This window comes from Gymnoscopelus microlampas (genome assembly GCF_963454915.1).
Source record: "Gymnoscopelus microlampas genome assembly, chromosome: 14".
In the NCBI taxonomy this organism is placed as follows: Eukaryota; Metazoa; Chordata; class Actinopteri; order Myctophiformes; family Myctophidae; genus Gymnoscopelus; species Gymnoscopelus microlampas.
The window spans coordinates 42,033,315-42,053,595 of NC_139951.1; the positions used below are offsets into that span (position 1 = coordinate 42,033,315).

General features: G+C 40.2%; 1 protein-coding gene across 2 annotated transcripts in view; it reads right to left on the reverse strand.

Moving 5' to 3' along the window:
* Positions 1–8,796: 8,796 nt before the first annotated feature.
* Positions 8,797–20,281, reverse strand: part of cyth1b (cytohesin 1b) — a 30,919-nt gene continuing 19,434 nt past the window's right edge. The window contains exons 4-12 of one of the 2 annotated variants that reach the window (XM_084078501.1): positions 19,930–19,996; positions 18,974–19,092; positions 18,622–18,815; positions 17,392–17,540; positions 15,416–15,527; positions 11,892–11,968; positions 10,918–10,989; positions 10,248–10,402; positions 8,797–9,760 (exon numbers count right to left, since the gene is read on the reverse strand). In XM_084078501.1, the coding sequence (XP_083934627.1) occupies positions 9,682–9,760; positions 10,248–10,402; positions 10,918–10,989; positions 11,892–11,968; positions 15,416–15,527; positions 17,392–17,540; positions 18,622–18,815; positions 18,974–19,092; positions 19,930–19,996 (1,024 nt within the window). In that variant the 3' untranslated portion in view covers positions 8,797–9,681. Of the gene's footprint in view, positions 9,761–10,247; positions 10,403–10,917; positions 10,990–11,891; positions 11,971–15,414; positions 15,528–17,391; positions 17,541–18,621; positions 18,816–18,973; positions 19,093–19,929; positions 19,997–20,281 lie in introns of both variants that reach the window. The other variant, XM_084078502.1, reaches the window with a different exon arrangement.

The following is a 20,281-nucleotide window of genomic DNA, read 5'->3' on the forward strand; positions in this document are numbered from 1 at the left end:
CAGCGATGGCTTTTCCCTCTCCAGAGAGTTTCTTTCTGCTGTCCGACCAAGTCATGTTCACATATTTTCAGTTTGTGCTTTGATATAATGCAACTGAATATCACAGTTGCTACCGTTTTGATTAACTCCAATTACTGTATGGTTACTACGCTACACAACATCTTTATACAGCAGAACGCAAACCGTTGCCCAAATATGGACTTTCAGGGAGATGAGAGCAGCACATCTGGGTGCTTTGCCCTGTGTCGTTCCCTATCGAGTAGATATCCCTTTTTTGTGCGGTGCAACCGCCCCTATATGTGAGGTTTGGACATCGACCCAATTGCACCCCCCCAACCCTGCGCTGTGATTGGCCACCATTGTACCCCCCTAACCCTGCACCGTGATTGGCCACCATGACTCTATTCAGGACTGTGATTGGCTAGAAACACATGACACATGTGCATAGCCCTATAAATAGGACTATGCACTTAAAAAAAGTTTTTTTTAAGTGAATCACTCCCATCACTGTGATGACCACTGTGACCACACCGCCCACTTCACACTGGGTGTGATTATTATTTTTTTAATTCCATTTCCTACAATTTTTCTAAACTATTTCAATAGAACAAAATAAAAGGGTGAATCAGTGCCACCTGTCACTTCCACTGAAGTTTATGCCTCGTTTATGCCTATATTATATATATATATACACACACACACACATACATACACATTACATACACACATACACTTTGGCAATTTGAAAATAGCAGATCTACAAGCTCACAAGTCAACACAGGTCCAGGCAACACACCATCCACATGACGGCAGAGGAAACCATACAAGGCACCAACCTGGTCATCAGGAGCAGTTAGGGGTTCAGTGCCTTGCTCAAAGACACTTCGACATGCAGCCAGGAGGAACCGGGGATCAAAACGGGAACCTTCCGACTCCAAAATGGCACCCGGTGAAAATGGCCACTCCACCCCGAGCCAATGCCACCTGGTGTTTTTATATTGAAATGTTCTATAATGAAGGAATGAAGGAATTATAAAACAATAAATACAATCAGGGACATGTGATGATTAAGATTGTTTTTTGTATCAAATAAATTCATGGTAAATTATTCTAACATATAAATATTTTGTCTGTGACATGGCGTGACATTTAATGTGTGAAATGTGCATACAAATGTTTTTTATTCAAATATAAAAACATGCTGAGATGGTATGATATTTCTCATAGTTCAACATGTCCTCCATTATGACAAAAGTTTCAGGTTCAAAAACAAGATATTTTTGCCTGGAATATTTTTTTAGTTGGAAAGGTACATTTCCATGTCTTCTGTTTTTGTATTTTGCATTTATTTATTTTTTATTTGTAACCCTAACCCTGAAAATGAAACATTTAGATGTGGGTCACTACTGCATGTTGCCTAGAGGCCATATGTAAATATGTTAATGACCTGCAGCCAGTTTGTTATGCTAACTATGCTTACACTGCAAACGGTGAAGTTCATAAGGTTCATAAACTGATGTGTACATATCAGCTTGTTTTTAACTTCAACAAATATTGGCAATGTGTTGCAGTGTGCCTAAGCAAGTCACTTAACCCACTTAACTAAAACAAGAGTAAAGTATGACTATAGGTTTATCACTTTGATCATCAACTTCATGTTCAAATGTGTTTACCTGTAGTCTACAGGTAAACACATGATCTACAGGCTGTAGATCATATGTCACACTAAACAAAAATGGTGCTAAATAGTGCTAAAAGGGTCTTTGAATCGTGATTATGTTCTACTAGACTCAGGTTCTGACCCCTACGCTACCCTCACACCTACGTGGCACCGCCGATCCAACCACTATGTCTGAGTCTGTGCTCAGGAATGTGTCAAAAACATCTCCATGAATTCAAGGCTTCATGGAGTGTGTAATTGATAGAAAATAAGTATTTTTTTTAGGTGAACTATGCTTTTAAGTGTCTTGTTCAGGGATGCTTTGACACATTGCTGAGGCCAGGGATCGAACCTGGGATTTATGGTTTGACAGGCAGGCTCTCTAACCATTCAGCTATGGCCACGTCATCAGTAGAAATTCTAAGGCAGTTCTACTCTGTAACAGTAAAGGGGTTTCAGGGGAAACCAGCAAAATGAGCAATGATATGATAAAAGACTGTCTTGCTAATAAAGCATCATGTCTCTCATTTTCTACAATGTATTTGATATTACCTTTATATTGTTTCAAAATTATGCATTTCATCCTCTATATATTGTCCAGCAACCTTTACGATAAAGGCGAAAAAAGATTGTAGACCCGTAGGAGCCATATTGCTCAGATGCCAAGGATTCTGTATTGGGATTTGATCCCATGACCTTGTGGTCTGAAGTCAAGAGCTCTTCCAACAGAGATAACCAAGCACACTGACTTTTGTACATTGACATTACATGAACGTGATAGGTCATTACACCAAATGAATTAAAGGCATTTGGCTCATGCACTTTACAAGTGGGCTTATTGTCAGCAACAGCCAAGAACACAGGAGTCTATCCTTATTACAGCACTAGACCCCAGGGAGACAGACACATGCTGATTTGCCATTTCCAGGATTTGATTTCCAGGATTTGAGTCTTGAGTCCCAAGATCCAGGGAGACATCAAATTTCTCTTTTGGGCCTTGAGTCCCAAGACTCAAGGCCTAAAAGAGAAATTTGATGTCTCCGCGGGAGTAATTGGTTCGACTCAAGACTCTATTGGGTCTTGAGTCGAACCAATTACTTAATATTTTGGACACAGCTGGTTTCTGCCCGACAGCACAGATATACAGTACTACTGTCAGGACTTGACTGTGACAAACATATTTCCCTGTGTGATTATGAATATGTAGAGGAAGAAAACGGATTATTTGTATTGATAATTTATCATTTGTAAACGCAATGAGATTATTCTAATGATGCTTAATCTCTAAATATATTATTTTGTGACAGTGTGAATACCAGACTGGTACATTTTTGTATTTAACTGAATAAATTGTTCAGTTTGATTACAGCTGATACATAAAGATGTTCCCTTAATTGTGTCTTGTGTCTCTTTGTGATTACAGTTGGTTGATGACCCATAATTATTGTATTTTAGTCATGTTTAATTATTGGTTATTACTCCATCAATCGTTCTGTTTTTGTTGCTTAATCATTTTAAATAACGGCCACCTTATTTTAACTGAAGCGTTTGTTGTTCCCTTCAGATTGTTGTGTTGACATCAGTCACATCTTAAATAAACAGCTTTTAAAAAGACGTTTCGTGTATGTGTGTTTGGGGTAGGCTATGTTTGATTGAGTGTTTAACACTCTTTTTGGACAGACTGACTAAAAAGACTAAAAACTGCTGTTTGGACGCCATCTAGTGTCCATCAGCAGACACTACATCTGTCTGAGGATATGGGTGTAAAATGTATTTCAGATCTCCCGGTGGAAAAGTGACGCATGTGCTTACTCTCTATTGATGTTATCCCACTGTTAGGTTTGTTTTATATATATTTGTTTAAGACTTACAGTAGGCTGCCATGTCCCACTGGAATACAGTGAAATAAAAGAGTAAAATGAAGAATATATTCTTCATTTTACGTATGGCCCCGGAATATAAAATATTATTTAAATTCATATCAGTCACTGTATTCCAGTGGGGCAAGGCAGCCTACTGTAAGTCTTAAACAAAATATATAAAACAACCCTAACAGTGGGATAACATCAATAGAGAGTATGCACATGCATCACTTACTACTACTACTAGTATTTTCTGGAAGTCATCTAACGTCAGACCCATATAGTCTAGCGATTAGGATACCTGGTTTTCACCCTGGTGGCCCGGGTTCGTCTCCCAATATGGGAATGTAATATACAACCATGTTTAATGTGCGTGGGGATCTAATTGTTAAACAAGCTTAATGCTTTATGAGCCTTCCAGTTTAATAGACCTTGTATTGTGAATATGTACTTCCTTGGTCTCATAATATGCTGGACCATACGTAAAATGAAGAATACCTTGTGATGTCAGTGACATTTTATTACAAATGAAAATAAAAATAAGAAACAGTGCAGTAACAATACGTTTTCGTATAGCAGCAATTTTGCATGTACAATATAAATATAAATATATTGTCTGTCGGGCGGAAACCTCATTATGGCCAAAACTGTAGGGGTGTTTTTTTGGGACGAGCGTTCCGCAATTGTAGATAAGCAAACTCAGAAACAGGCTAACGACTAGCCTCAGTTAACAGGCTGAACCCGCTGAGGCTGCGTAATGCTATCAACAAAGATGGTTGATTTTTCAAGATACGCAACGTCACGCAGAAACGGGAGGTAAACCGGAGAATGCGTATCTTGAAAAATGAACCATCTTTGTTGATAGCATTACGCAGCCTCAGCGGGTTCAGCCTGTTAACTGAGGCTAGTCGTTAGCCTGTTTCTGAGTTTGCTTATCTACAATTGCGGAACGCTCGTCCCAAAAAAACACCCCTACAGTTTTGGCCATAATGAGGTTTCCGCTCGACAGACAATATATTTATATTTATATTGTATGCAAAATTGCTGCTATACGAAAACGTATTGTTACTGCACTGTTTCTTATTTTTATTTTCATTTGTAATAAAATGTCACTGACATCACAAGGTATTCTTCATTTTACGTATGGTCCAGCATATGAGACCAAGGAAGTACATATATTCACAATACAAGGTCTATTAAACTGGAAGGCTCATAAAGCACTAAGCTTGTTTAACAATTAGATCCCCACGCACATAAAACATGATTGTATATTACATTCCCCTATTAGGAGACGAACCCGGGCCACCAGGGTGAAAACCAGGTATCCTAATCGCTAAACTATATGAATCTGACGCTAAGTGACTTCCAGAAAATACTAGTAGTAGTAGTAAGTGATGCATGTGCATACTCTCTATTGATTTTATCCCACTGTTAGGGTTGTTTTATATATTTTGTTTGAGACTTACAGTAGGCTGCCTTGCCCCACTGGAATACAGTGACTGATATGAATTAATAATATACTGGACCATACGTAAAATAAAAACACCTTATGATGTCAGTGACATTTTATTACAAATGAAAATAAGAAACAGTGCAGTAACAATACGTTTTCGTATAGCAGCAATTTTGCATACAATATAAATATAAATATATATTGTCCTATCGGGCGGACAATATATTACTCCCGCGAACGCATTAGATCCAAGTAGACATCAAATTTCTCTTTTGGGCCTTGAGTCTTGGGACTTAAGGCCCAAAAGAGAAATTTGATGTCTACTTGGATCTAATGCGTTCGACTCAAGACTCTTTTGGGTCATGAGTCTTGTGATGTCCTAACTCTTCTAATTTTTTATTTTGGCCTCCACACTTAGTGATTTTTTCGGATTTAACTTTCGTTTCGGTAGTGACACAATGGTGTCACTACCGAAACGAAAAAATGTTTACTAAGTCCAGAGCTCAATGAATGTTGGGAGATATTTAACTTTAAGCGCCCCATGCATTGTGGATGCGGCAAAGGGAAACGAGTACAGGCTACTAATCCTACATACTTACTGCTAGTAACCCCATTCATACTTTAAAATGTTCATTTTACTGTGGACATGTTTGCCTGAAAAGGAATCTTTGAAATGATTAATAGTTTTAGAATTGTACTCCTTTAAAAGTTCAGAGATTTATAATGGAGGTCGATGGAAGAATTTGGGACCTAAAAAAAACACTTTCACCTAGAAACTCGATTCACAGTTAAAAAATTCCACCTTACTGTGGACATGCATGCTTGAGATTTTTTTCTTTGAAATTATTTGTAGTTTGGGAGATATTTAACTTTAAATGTCCATTGGCCGCATTGACAATGCATGGGGCACTTAAAGTTAAATATCTCCAAAACTACAAATGATTTCAAAGAAAAAAATCTCAAGCATGCATGTCCACAGTAAGGTGGAATTTCTGAACTGTGAATGGAGTTTCTAGGTGAAAGTGTTTTTTTGAGTACAATTCTAAAACCATGGAATCCATCTATTTATATATCTGTAGTACCGTCCACGGGAATGTAATACTTGACTCACGTTCTACAATTTAGATGGAAAGTGAAAAATGATATTTGGAAGCCTTGAACCCAGAACCTTTGGATTTACAAACCCCCGATTCATCTATTGTGCCACACTGACATAGGAGATGCAATTGAGAATGTAATAGTTAACTCACCTTTTACAATTTAGATGGAAAGTGAAAAATGCTCTTTGGGAGTTTTGAACCCAGAATCTTTGGATTTTAAACCCCTGATTTATCATTTGAGCCATGTTACAGTAGCATGGAAGAAGCAATCGGGAATCTAATAGTTAACTCACCTTTCACAATTTAGATGGAAAGTGAAAAATGCTGACTCATGTGCCATGCTAGCATGCAACATGCAACTGAGAATGTAATGATTAACTGAGAATGTAATACTTGACCCACCTTTGAGAATTTAGACGGAGTGTGATTTTTTTCGCCCTTAAACTTTCTGTTTATAAAACACAGATTTAACATTTGAGCCACACTGGCATTGAAGATGCAACCGAGAATGTAATATTTAACCCACCTTTTAGAATGTAGATAGAGTGATGATAATGTTCTTCATGAGGTTTGATCCCTGAACCTTTTAATTATAAAACCCTGAATAATACCTCGAACCACACTATATGGAAAACTCACGTAAGAATGCAATGCTTAACCAACCTCTTCGATTTTAGATTGAGAGTGAAAAATGATATTAAGGAGTTTCAAACTCTAAACCTTCAGCTTATAAATCCTTGGTATATCTCCTGAGCTACACTGATATGGAAGATGCAAGTCTATTTAATGACTGTAAGATGACAATAACAGATTTGTATTTTGATGACATTAAACCCCTCTGTTTGCTCTCAATGAAAGAGTAAATCTGGGTGCAGAGAAAAATGTTCCAACAGATGTTTTTTTACTGTTGTGTTTTCTTGTTGTGTTCCTTGTTTCTTAGTTATACTTGGTGTTTTACAATACAGCTGTGTTTATTTACATATTTTAGAAATATATCTTCTTAGTTCTAGTTTTAATTTACACTTGAGCAGTTGGAGCGATGGCGAGGAGTACTGCACTCTTCTATGATCCCAGCCTAGTCTATCCTAAGGAGAGCTGCAGGCAGCTTGATATGATGCAGCTTAGCTGTAGAATACAACTCTCGTAGACGTATTTATGATTCTGACGTTTTCAATCTACGAGAGTTGTAGGGTTCACCCCCCATGGACACAAGGACCTTCAGCACTAAACCCCGTAGACACTCCAAACATGTACACATTGAAAATAAAGGTGCTTAACCCCACACCCCAAATGTTAACTCTCGCTACGGGGTAGTAGTTTAATGTAATAATCCATATCTGTGGCCGATTCTGTCGGAAGTTCCCAATGGGCGGTAGTGACGGGTAGTGACGCGCCCATCTGGCGAAACCCGGAATTACACTCAATGTAAACAGGAAGTAAACAAGGGTGAAAAAATGGCGTTCGGCCACAGACGGCATTAAAACACTTCTTTATTGAAAGATATGGATTATTACATTAAACTACTACCCCGTAGCGAGAGTTAACATTTGGAGCGTGGGGGTAAGCACCTTTATTTTCAATTTGTACATGTTTGGAGTGTCTACGGGGTATAGTGCTGAAAGTCCCCGTGTCCATGGGGGTGAACCCTATAACTCTCGTAGATTGAAAACGTCAGAATCATAAATACGTCTACGAGAGTTGTATTCTACAGCTAGCACTCTTCTATGATCCCAGCCTAGTCTATCCTAGGGAGAGCTGAGAAAGCTTGATAATGATGCAGCTTTATGTACAAGTAAGGGACTTACTTCTTCCGATCCAACCCTTGATGCTGAGCGCCAATTGCAGTCTATCTACAGTCTATCTAATCTACAAGCCGATCTACAAGCTCACAACACATTGCAATGAAACATTTTAGCTTTTTTCATCTATTATGAAATGCCCAACATAGGGAGGCTACCGTAGGTTAAAATCCGGCTAGACGACACTTAGTCTTGACATCACAGAAGGATCCATGGTATGTCATTGAACCATGACGAGGAGGGAGCTAAAAATCAGGGACGTGCACAGATAGACTCTAGGTGGAGCTAGAGCACCTGCCCTTTGCCCTCTTGACCAGAAGTGCCCTTTTGAAAAAAAGGGGTCCGGGACCCCTAGGGGGTCCTCAGAGTTACTACAGGGGGTCCGCCAAATCTTTATGTGATATGATTCTTCTTTTTTACCATAACCACTCGAAACCTAGCATCCCTGAGGAGAACTTTAGCCAAAAATAGCAGATCTACAAGCCCACAACGCCTCGCGCTGCGAGGCGTTGTGGGCTTGTAGATTGGCTATTTTTGGCAAAGAGGTATAGGTGTAGAGGGGAAAAAAGAGCAGACCAAGTAAACAAAAAAAAGTATAATTTACTTGAGCACCTGCCCCTCAAAATGTCTGTGCACGCCACTGCTAAAAATAAATCAGATTCTAGTGGTGTCTTTTGCCCCTCAATGTAATCCAATTAACTTTCCCTATGCCCTTTTGTCTCAAAATGGTGCCGTTTATGGGCAAGTAAAGCCTGATTTATGCTTTTGGCTTGTAGATCTGCTATACTACAAATTAAGTATACTTGTCAAATGTGTACTGTGTGTGTATGACCAAACCACCTTCTTTTTTATTTTGCTTTTGGAACTCTCAGACCTTAGCTTCAATAACAAAAGTCAATTGAACAAAAACACACCAGTCTTTAACATTTATTTCAACACTTTTGAAGAGACAAAACAGAAAATAAATTATAACAAGAAATCAAGATAAATAAATCTTATTTAACTATGCAATACCTACACAAACAGTGCTTTGATAGATCAAAGAAATGTAAGGAAACCCTCAAATGATGCAAATAATATAGAGAAGGCTTGTAAACTATCTGGCTGTAGTTCTATGATAAAGCATATTGACATTTGGTTGGTTACAACATAACTGCTGTATTTGACTGTTTCCAGTGCGTTCAGCGTCGTTCTGCAGCTGAATATCTAAACCTTGCTATTACTGTATGTTTCTGTACATTTCACGCAGCACGCTTTTGACTTTCAATCCTTATTGTTCAGAAAATTGTGGATTGTTATGTCATAGCGCAGCTGTAACAAGCAAAACAAACCAAAAAAAAGGCAGAGAAAATCATTGATGTGGTTGAATCAGACATATTTCCCATGGATACAAAACTGATCTTAAGAGGTAAAGGGTTCAACTAGGATTTCTTTGGAAGGAACTTTTCCAAAAGAGCCATGATGTCTCGTATTAAAAAAATGTATTCTCTGTTTGGGGGAGAAAAAAAAAAGGTTTATCAAAGTGGAAAAAATACCTCTTCTGGTGTTAAACAAAATAGCCCACATTGGGTTAAACTCTCCACAAAAGAGGCTCATTTGTAGAGACAGTCAAATCCTCTTTACTGGGTCCAAACATTAGCCCTTACAGCAGAAGACCCAAAAATGCAGATTTCCAAGTATTCCAAAAGCAACTCACTCAAAGGTCCAGTTGAACAGGTCAAATAGTGCACGTCGTCCAAAGCCCGGTGGCTGCATTGATACATGAGAGCTGTGCTTGCAGCCGCAACGTCAAATCCTTTCGTCTCTGCTACAGCCTCTTCAGGGACGAGACCTTCTTTTTCCGGGCAGCTAGCATTTCATAGAAGGGGTCTTTGCTTATGGCAGCCCTGAAAGTGGAAGAGATGGGACATGGTTGGTTAATTCTATGTAACCCATTAAAACCTGAGGCAGATTCTACAATCTTCTAAATCCACAGTTTTCTGAAAAAACGAATGTTGCTATAATATCAGTGGTTCTCAGACTATTTTCTCAGACTAGTTCATGTCAAGGAACCCCAAAATGATATGTATTTGGCAGCGGACACCCACCCCCCCAGAAGCAGACATTTGTGTTACAAATGCTCGCTTTAAAAATATATATATTCAAAGTTCAAAATATATATTTTTCAAAAATAGCAGATCTACAAGCTCATAGTGCGGCACTTGCCAATTTCCAGGAATTTCATGACCCTGGATGGTGGGAACCCTGGATATAAAATTTTAGTTTTTTTTTTACATGGTCAGTTTCACAACCAAACAGTCTCAGACCAGTGCTATATTAAACATGCACCGCTGCATGAGAGACTGTTTAATACACAAACAGAATGTGACTCACTTGATGCTGCTGATCCACTCGTCTTTTTCCTCTGTGGTCGGGGCAGAGATTCTGTAATAGGTGTGGTTGCCCTCCACGACACGGCCATCTGCCTCCGTCTTGCAAGCCTTGATGACCTGATCCTTGTGTTCCGAGATGAAGAGCTCGAAACAGTTCTGAAATGAGAGAACAATGATTATAATTAATAATAATCCTAAATTCGGATGGCAGGTAAAAGTGGCAGGACACATCGGCTATATAATCAACGACACCGATGTCATAAAAAAAAAAAAAGATGCAGTCACTTCTATCTGTTGACACAGGGCTCATAGAATGTCTTAAATTTGGACATTATATGGAAAATACTGTGCACTACATTAGCTTGCCTCAAGGGTGAGTAAAACCCCTCACAGAAGTCTCCCTCGTACAGAACTAGAATATCTAGTTCTTTACAGTCTCAGCTTCTCTCTGCTGTATTTGAGAGACTCTGACCCACTGCCTTCTCATTCATTGTCTGTTCCTTGTCCTCTCATATCATATTATATTACAATGTGTTGATTATGATCACATTGAGAGAGACTACAGTGTGCTCTTAGCTTAACGTTAAATAGAATAACATCAAAGTCACTCTATGACGTGTGTGTGTGTGTGTGTGTGTGTGTGTGTGTGTGTGTGTGTGTGTGTTATTTACTGGTTTCTTGGTGTCCTCCACTTCTCGGATACTCAGATTCTCCAGGGGAATGATGCCTCTGGGTTCTTTATCCTAAAACCACACAGGAGAGAGGGAAAGAGGACAGAGAAATGAAATGACGGCGTGTGTCCTAGTATATCCACGCTCTGCCAAGTCCAAATAGTCGTGCATAGCAATTATAAAATTAGGTGAAGTCTGAGGGGGTCTGAGGGGGTCCTCTGCAATATATATTTAATATAGCATCAAAATCAATTTCACCATTATTTTTATTATTAAACCTATTTTATACTTTGGCTGTTCGAAAATAGGCCATGTACAAGCTCACAATGCTGTGAGCTTGTAAATGAGCTATTTTTGAAATATTTGTGTTATGAAAAAAATCTGGGAAAATCTTGACAATTTTTTAACAACACATTCTGTATCTCCTCATATGTATGGGGTCCCTGGCACAAAATCTTTTCAGATGAGGGTCCTAATATATAGCAAATTGGGGGGCCTTGACATGAAAATGTTGGAGAACCACTGCCCTAGACCAGTGGTTCTCAAACTTTTTTCCATACCAAGGACCCCCAAATGTACACTTATTAGCCTGCGGACCCCCATTTGAAAAGATTTGCCAAGGCCCCCCATTAGAAGATTCTTACGGCTCTAGCAGTGATTTTCAACCATTTTAATTTCAAGGACCCCCAGTTTGACATGCATTAGGCTACGGACCCCCATTTAATGGCATTTCTTTCTCTGGGACCCCAATTTATAATTGTAAAATTAATGTTAATTCAACTCTGAGTGTAATCCAAAAATGTTCCATTTGTACACTCAGGAGTTACAAACCCATAAGGGTCCATTTGGTTCCTAACTATCCATCATTTAGCTGGGGACCCCCTGAAACTCCCTCAAGGACCCCTGGGGGTCCCCGGACCCCACTTTGAGCCACACCGCCCTAGACAATGAAGTTAAAAGTAGCGGTTCCTCACCGTGGTGTATTCAAAGTAGTAGAGGCAGCTATCTGTGAGAATAAACCACCGTCTCTTCCAGGTCTTGACTCGTCCACCTGGGGGGCAGATTACATGTCAACAAGGACCTCACAGAGGTAGCGTTTAGACAATCTTACCTGTTGCAGCTGGGGATATTGTACTGAAGTCCTGACGTCAAAACCCACGTCCTCTGGGTCATGTGTTTTTCCTATTTTTATTCATTTCTTTTATCACATCATACAAGAACTGTGTTCCAGAAATAAGAAATCAAGTCAGGCGATTCAGATAGGTAGGCTGTGTCTCGTTTATGATATTTAGTTATATTTGATACCGTCTGCGTATGGGGAAAATTTAATTAATTCTGTGGGCGGGAGCCGTAAGTAGTGTTGGAAAACGACAGTATAGGAAATCACACGATTCACTGTCGCCACTGAGAAACATTCCTGACATTCCTTAGATTTGGTGACATTTCTTATCAGTTTGTGTCATTATTAAGTGTCATCATTTAGTTTGCTTGGTGAAACAACTGAAAACTGACAACGCTCCTCTCCTACAGAAAGAAAAAAATCCAATGCAAGACAACATGACGCTGTTTATGTGCGTCGATGGCGCCGGGGCGCAACTGTCTAATGGGAGATGTAGTCTTTAAGTCACATTTAAGCCTGAGAACTGCAGTCAATTTGTAGGCGGCCCTTTATTGTTTCACTCTTTGGATAGATTAGTGCATTTTCACCCACATTTTTGGGAAACAGTTCTTATATGACGTGATGTTAAAAATGTCTATTTAGGTCGATTTAGAATGGGGGAAAAAAACACTTCCGTGCCCCCAAATGACGTCAGAACTTCAGTACTCTATAGGGTCTATGCATAACTGTAATCCTGGTTTTCACGAAAACAAATTTCACCCAGTTCTTTACACCTGTACACCAGTGATGTGACAGTCAAGTTGATTCTGATTCCCGAAGGTGGCATACAGGTTCAGCTTCCAGTTCAGTTTCCCATAGTTTTGGCTTGGCTGACGCGGCAGCAGATTTCAACCGAAAGGCACATATGAGTGTTACCGGTTTAAAGGAGAGTACCGGTCATTTTAGGTTGTATGTTTGATGTGTCGCTAATCACTCACCAACATACAAAGGAACGTTGAATATTTGGCGTGTGCCAGATTTTGTGAGAGAAACAAGCAACCAGCGTCATGTCGTTCTGCAATAGCGGTAGCTCATGTGGGACATTCAGCGCATGTTTGAGTATCATGAGACTCCACGATGAGTATTAGGAGAAAGAAAAAAAACTTAGCATCTGTTAAAATAGACGATTTTCACTCACTGTTCAGCAGTGGTTTTAATGTCAAGGACCTCCACAACTCTCACTCACTAAAATGACCGGTACTCTCCTTTAAATTCGCTGCCTAGTCAATCAAGTGAAGCTATGGGAAAACTGAACTGGAACTGTAAACGGATATGACACCTTCGGGAAACCAGGACAACAGTTATGCACAGAGCCTATTGTATTGCTGGTCATTCCTGCTCAGAGAGTTAGAAGCAAAAGGACCCGCCAAGGGTCCATTTGGTTCCATTTGTAAACTCTTACATTTTACACAAGACCATTTTAATGTATACTGTAGGTGCCGTGAAACTGGAACAATATAGATTTTGATATTGTGACAGAAACTGAAGCACATTGATGGTGCGGCACAACGGGCAAAGAGAAGCTTATTAATTGCAAAGTTTAGAAGCTCATTGGTCGATAAGGTTCAGGTTAAACAAACAGTGCTCGAGTCAACAGACAGGTTTGAGTCCAGCCATGAGAAGCTTGTGTTAGAACAACTTCACCAGCCCTTTTTCAACCGTCAGAGGCTTGGTGGTGTAGCCAAACGCTCTGCACGGTCAAATGCCATCAATGCCGACACACACACACACACAAAACATTAGAGCCCGACCAATGCCAGATTTTTGGGTCCGATGCGGATCCAGATTTTTTGGATCGTCCTAGACCACCAATTACAGAATTTTCCCTTTGAAAAACGTTTACGTAGCGTGAGAACGTTTAAATTATAAGCAAATAAATAAAAATAATATTTTTTGATCGTTAACAAAAATCTGAAAATTCAATAGAACATTTAACTTGAATTATACAATGAACAAGCACGTAAATGCATGCATGAATGACATGCCCAAAAATAGGGACGCAAGGTTGAAAGTGGTTAAAAAATCTGGACATATCAGCTGCATAATTGCAGACACCGATGTCATCAGAAAAGTCAAATAATGGCCAATATATTGGCCGGGCTCTAAAAAAATCTTATATCAACAATTTCATTTGTATTGATGAAATTGTGACAACAAAAGGTCATATATTGTAACGCACACAGAGCCATTAGGAGACGGGTTAAGGCGTGCTTAGAAGCAAAGCGACATGTTAAAGCTGTAGAGGATGAGCTTTCAGAGAATACATACCTCTTGGAGACAATAAACACATGAAAGACAAAACACAGGAACAATGTCAAAACATACTCACTAGCCCACCTATATTTATTAACCCATTCTATATCAATGTGACATTTTAACTGATCAGCAGTGGTTTAATAACTCTGACAGTGTACATTCTCAGAGTTACAAATCATCTTTTTTATTTTTCATAAATCAATGCCCTATTTCAGGGGTCTTCAACATTTTCAAGTCAAGGACCCCCTAGCTGAGAGAGATGAAGCAGGGACCCCCTACTCTATATTGTATATATTCTATATTGTATAAAATTGTGTTTCAGCCTCTTTGCCGAAAATAGCAGATCTACAAGCTCTCAACGCCTCGCAGCGCGAGGCGTTGAGAGCTTGTAGATCTGCTATTTTCGGCTAATGTTCCCCTCAGAAAAGGAATTCTAGGGTTCAAGTGGTTAATGTAAAAAAACTAAATCCTATCACACAAAGATTTGGCGGACCCCCTATAGTAGCTCTGAGGACCCCCTAGGGGTCCCGGACCCCCTGTTGAAGACCCCTGCCCTATTTTATACTTCATCATATGAACATTGTTGAGAAAAAGTAGCGAAAATAGGCGATCTACAAGCTCCCAACACATCACATCGGGACACGTTGGTAGCTTAGATAGATAGTCGTAGATCGTCTATTTTTTGCTATTATTGAAAAGATCTGGCACCTGAGGCGATTCTTAAAAATGTTTTCTAAAACAGTTTTTTGAAAGAAATCTGAAAAATATTTTTTGATCCCCATCCATTGATCCGCAGATTATTTTTCCCATTACCTTAAGTAACAGTTTTGGACATACATGATGCACAATGTACATTATATAGGGCTCAGTAACACTGGACATGTCTAACATGCTCAGACAAACATACCAAAAGGAAATAATACTGACTCTCCAAAGTTCTCCCACCCTTAATTTAAGACGAGACAATTCCAGTACTGTCCACTAGAAGGTGCTCTAGCTCAGGGTGAGCCGACAGAATAGCCATTCATCCACAGACACACAAGTATTTTCAAAAGTATATTCATAACAAAGGGAACTACATACCTAGTTTGAGCAGCCAGCCCTCTCTGTCAGGGTTGAAGAATGTGTGTGTGAGGTCATTCCCATCATCCTCTGGGATCTTAAAGGGTTCATTCTTGATACTCTCGAACAGATTCTAGACAAGACAAGACAAGGCAACAGGTCAATTTATAATTGAGGCATTTTAGCAGGCACTCCTATTCAGAGCAACTTACAAAGTGCGAGATTAGAATAAGCAGGGCAAGTATTAACAAAAAATTGTGGTCGAGAAAAAACAAATCTAAAAGGCAAATCATGAGAATAAATGACAGGACATGTGTGTATGATGCATAGCATCAATCGAACAAAAAGTGGGAAGAAGTGATACAAGGAGAGAGGAGTGCTTGGGGGTGAGGTGGAGTCTAAACCCATTAAGACCTGGAACTGTGTCATTTTTAGATTTGAGCTAAAAAGCATTATTTTACACTTTGGGCTATTCAAAAATAGCAGATATACAAGCTCGCAGCGCGGCACCGAGTGCCACGCTACGAGCTTGTAGATCTGCTATTTTTGAAAAATCGTGAAAATGTGTGCAAATCTTTGAATATATATATATTTTAAAGCGAACATTTTTAACTCAAATCTTTGCTTCTGGGGGTCCCTGGAACAACATATTTTGAGATGGGGTCCGCGGCCAAATACATATAATTTTGGGGGTCCTTGACATGAAAAAGTTTGAGAACCACTGATATAGAAACATACGTTTTTCAGAAATGTGTTGAGATTTAGAAGACATTTGTAGAATCGGAAAATGTTGTCAGTCTGCAGTCCCGACTGCAATGGGGCATTTATTCCACAATTTGGGAGCCAGGAGGGAGAAGGCTGTAGTATGTGTGGAGGAGTGTTGCCCAGGGGGTGTTTTAGGGAAGACTCGGACAGCATTCCTGTGTGATAGCTGATCTACGTGAGCGGGGAAGGGTTGTAAGGGTTGGATGTTGTCTTGAATGTATGGGGGATACCATGCCTTTGGTTGTATGTGTACATATTCCCTGTCTGACACAGACAATTGCAATTATGCTATTCATAAAATATGACAGTTGCCTGAGAATAGTCAATATATATGTTCGATATTATCTGCCTCCCGATATTAGCGGCCGATATTAGCATAAAAAGATAATATCGGTAAATATCGCTATTGTTTAAAAAAAAAAAAATAAGTTACAGGAGTTCTTACTGTATGGCGTGTGTGATATGAAATGTGAGCTTACCATAATCACAGTAATCCTTAATCTTATTCCATCATATACAAGGACTTTTGGAGAGAAATGAGACAGACTCCAGTCACTTTCAAATTAGAGCACCGCAGAGGGCAGGTGTGTGCATCTGTGTCCAGCTGACGCTTGTTAATGTTATAGGCATCAAAGCAATTATGCTTCTGTTACCTGACAATAGTTGACTTTTGGACATATCAGTATCGGTTGATATCGGTATAGGAAATTAGGAGTTGGACAATATCGGTATATCGGTGAAAAAGTCAATATCGAACATTCCTAAACACAGTGAACTCACAGAGTCATCAGTCACATAATGTTGTAAAGGTAAAACATCTAATGTTGTTTTGAGCCAGAGAAAGGGAAAGAGTGAGAGAGAGAAAAGTGTTTTTGTGTGCTTGTTTGGGTTCATAAAATAACTGCATTAGTAAGAGCACCACCACTTCGTTTTAGCTTTTTACACCTTTCTTTTCTCCCCAATTTACGTAGTTGTTATGCCAGTCGATACCTCCCCACACACTTTTCTCTGTGTTGTCACTGCTGTAGTATCCTACCGGCTCACCTGCCAGTGAGGAGCCCCCACCGAGAGGACGTAAGTACCTTCGTCCTACTTCTCCCGCCCAACACTCCCCGCTGATAGGTGCACGACGTGCTCTGTGGGTCGCTTCCAGCACCCAGCTGAAGGCGACGAGTACCTGCTCCACACAGTACTTCACAAGAAGAACCAATGTTAAAAAAAAGCCATGTTACCCTGAGCAGGTCCTCCGGCAGGTCTCCTCCGTCGTTGATGCCTCTGTTCATGGCGGTGAACCTCTGGTGTGACGGCTTGTCCTTCACGTTGGGGTTGTGCAGGCTGGTGTTCAGCATGATGACGGCGAACGACAGCACGTAGCACGTGTCTGTAACACAACGGGAAGAGAGACGCGGTTAGAGTCCCGCCTGTTAGTCCAGCGGTTCACAACCTCTTCTGGATCAGGGCCCACAAGTTGAATTATCACAAAAGCATTTGCGGCCCACCCATCTGATGATTATTTGGGGGCCCACTTGCAATATCCATTCCTGACGGTCCATCAGTGGGCCCCAGCCCACAGGTTGGGAATTGCCGACCTAGTCCAAAATTATATGTATAGTAATAAGCACACAAACATGCATGCATGCAAAAAGCTCAGTTGTCACCGACCGTATTAGGCACATCTCCCAGGCACTCACACAAACATGTAATCATAAACATGTAATCATAAAGGCACAGCAAACATCACGTGGGCAAGGTAATAACAACTGTAACACGCTGAACAAATGTAGGATGGATGTGAGTTCCTTGAAGTAAACATAGCTTTAAAAAGTGGTGTAAATGATATATCCTTGTAAAAAAGAAAATTTTAAAGCTCTGTATTCCGATAGTAATCATTGCTAATAGAGTGTTTGTTCAGCAACAGGGGGTCTCCCCGTCTCTCCAGCTCTTTAGTAAACAGAAAAAGGTCAGGACATACATTTTATCCAATCAGGAAGAGAGAACACCACAAGGTTTCATTTATCATCTCATCATTTATCAATTTTAGGTTTTTGACTGCTGCTCATTTTCTTGTTTTATCACTTCCAATTTCACTTGTTTATCCTTTATCCCAGGGGTCTCCAAAGTTTTCAGGCCAAGGACCCCCTAGCTGAGAGAGAGATGAAGCAAGGACCCCCTCTACATATTGTATAAAATTGAGATGCAGATTAAACTTTTTTTTTTACTTGGTCTGCTCTTTTTTCCCTCTACACGATACCTCTTTGCCAAAAATAGCGTAGCAATGATTACTGAAATAACGCAATACTGTTATTTAACAAAAACATTATCACTTACACCCACTTTAATGGTCAAACAATATGTATGTATTTCTGTGGGTTTTACGTAGAATATACAATCGGTTATGTCACCAACACAATTGTTGTTTCTCTCACACACACACACACACACACACACACACACACACAAACCTGTGCTCTGAAACACTCCGGGGTTGCAGTGACAGTAGCGCTGGGCGAAGGCCTCCATCATGCGGTCGATCTTCTGGGCCTCGCCGGGCAGCCTGAAGCTCCACAGGAACTGCCTGAGGGCCTGGACCAGGTTGAGGTCGGTGAACTCATGGAGCTCCACGAAGGACTGGAGGACCTCCAGATTCAACTCGATTCTGCAGCACGACGACGTCGCGTAGGAGTCACGCACCAACACACACACACACACACACACACACACACACACACACACAGCAGTGAGACAGTTAGAAATGAACAATCACATGAACATATAGGCCGATCATTTACTTTAACATTGAAGGGCAACACTCACCTCTCCCCAAGATAGTCTCCAATGGCCGTCTTGTTAAGACCCTCCCCTTTATACAGGAACTGAGCGATGTCGTCTCTGGTGTTTTTTAGCAGGGAGCTGTCAATCAAAAACTGGATCCCCTGAAAGCAGAGAGGCCCCCACCCAGGTGTGAGAAGAATCGGCAAAGAGTACAAGTGTGTACATGATATAGGATAGATGAGTGGCTCTTAAAGTGGGGTCCAGGGACCCCCAGGGGGTCCTTGAGGGGGGTTCCCAGCTAAATGAGTTTAACCACTACATTGTGCGCACGTTGTGATCTTGTAGATCTTGCTATTTTGAAGAGAAAAAAAGAGGGGGATATTTTAACACCACCAATTGATTGATTGATTGATGTATTTAGTATTCACAATACAAGGTCTACTAAACTGGAAGACTCATTAAGCACTGAGCTTGTTTAAGATGAGATCCCCATGCACACAAATCATGATGACATATAAGAGACAGACACGTCATACGTATACAGAACGTCATACAATCAGCTTACAGGTTACTGGTATGAAGAGTGAAGGTGTATCTTTAGGGCAGTTTTGAAAGTGAGTAGGGTTTTACACCCCTTTACTCCTTTTGGTAGGGCATTTCACATTTTTGTTGAATAGCATGAGAACGAGTTCATTCCCTTTGTTGAGCCAAATCTGGGTTGAACATGATTTGTGGAGCTGCCTCTAGTGTTATGATCGTGGACTTCATTAACGTTTTGGAAGTATTTTGACAAATACAGGGGGATCCCAATGCTGTGGTGCATCTTGAAGACCAGGCCCATGGTAAGTTGCTGTACTCTGTCCTCAACCCTAAGCCATCCAATCCTAGCAAAATGAGCAGGGGCAAGCAGAGCAATCTTGGTGGTACGCTGATGATATCCTCACAACTTATACGGATGTTTAGATCAAATCAACGGCCCGCGTTTCTTTCATTCTCACCTTCTTGGGATCCATGTTGAATTTCTTGCGGCCCATGGCCACCTGCTTATTCCTCTGCATGCTTTTCCTGCAGGCACAAGCCATTAATCAAGTATTAAGTATTAATAACTCACAAAGCAGATTTAGTCAACTGTCAATTAACTGTCCAATTAATTACCCCCCCTTCCCCCCATATAACCCAATTAACTCTCTATAGCCTCAGGACAACCCCTGATCCTGTTGTGCTTTGAGATAGAGACTTTTAGTGAATTTGTCGTCTTTCCTTCGGCCAGTAAATATATGTCACATATACGTTATACAGTATGTGGGATTCAAAAATATCTATTCTAAAATAATGCAAAATAACTCCCTT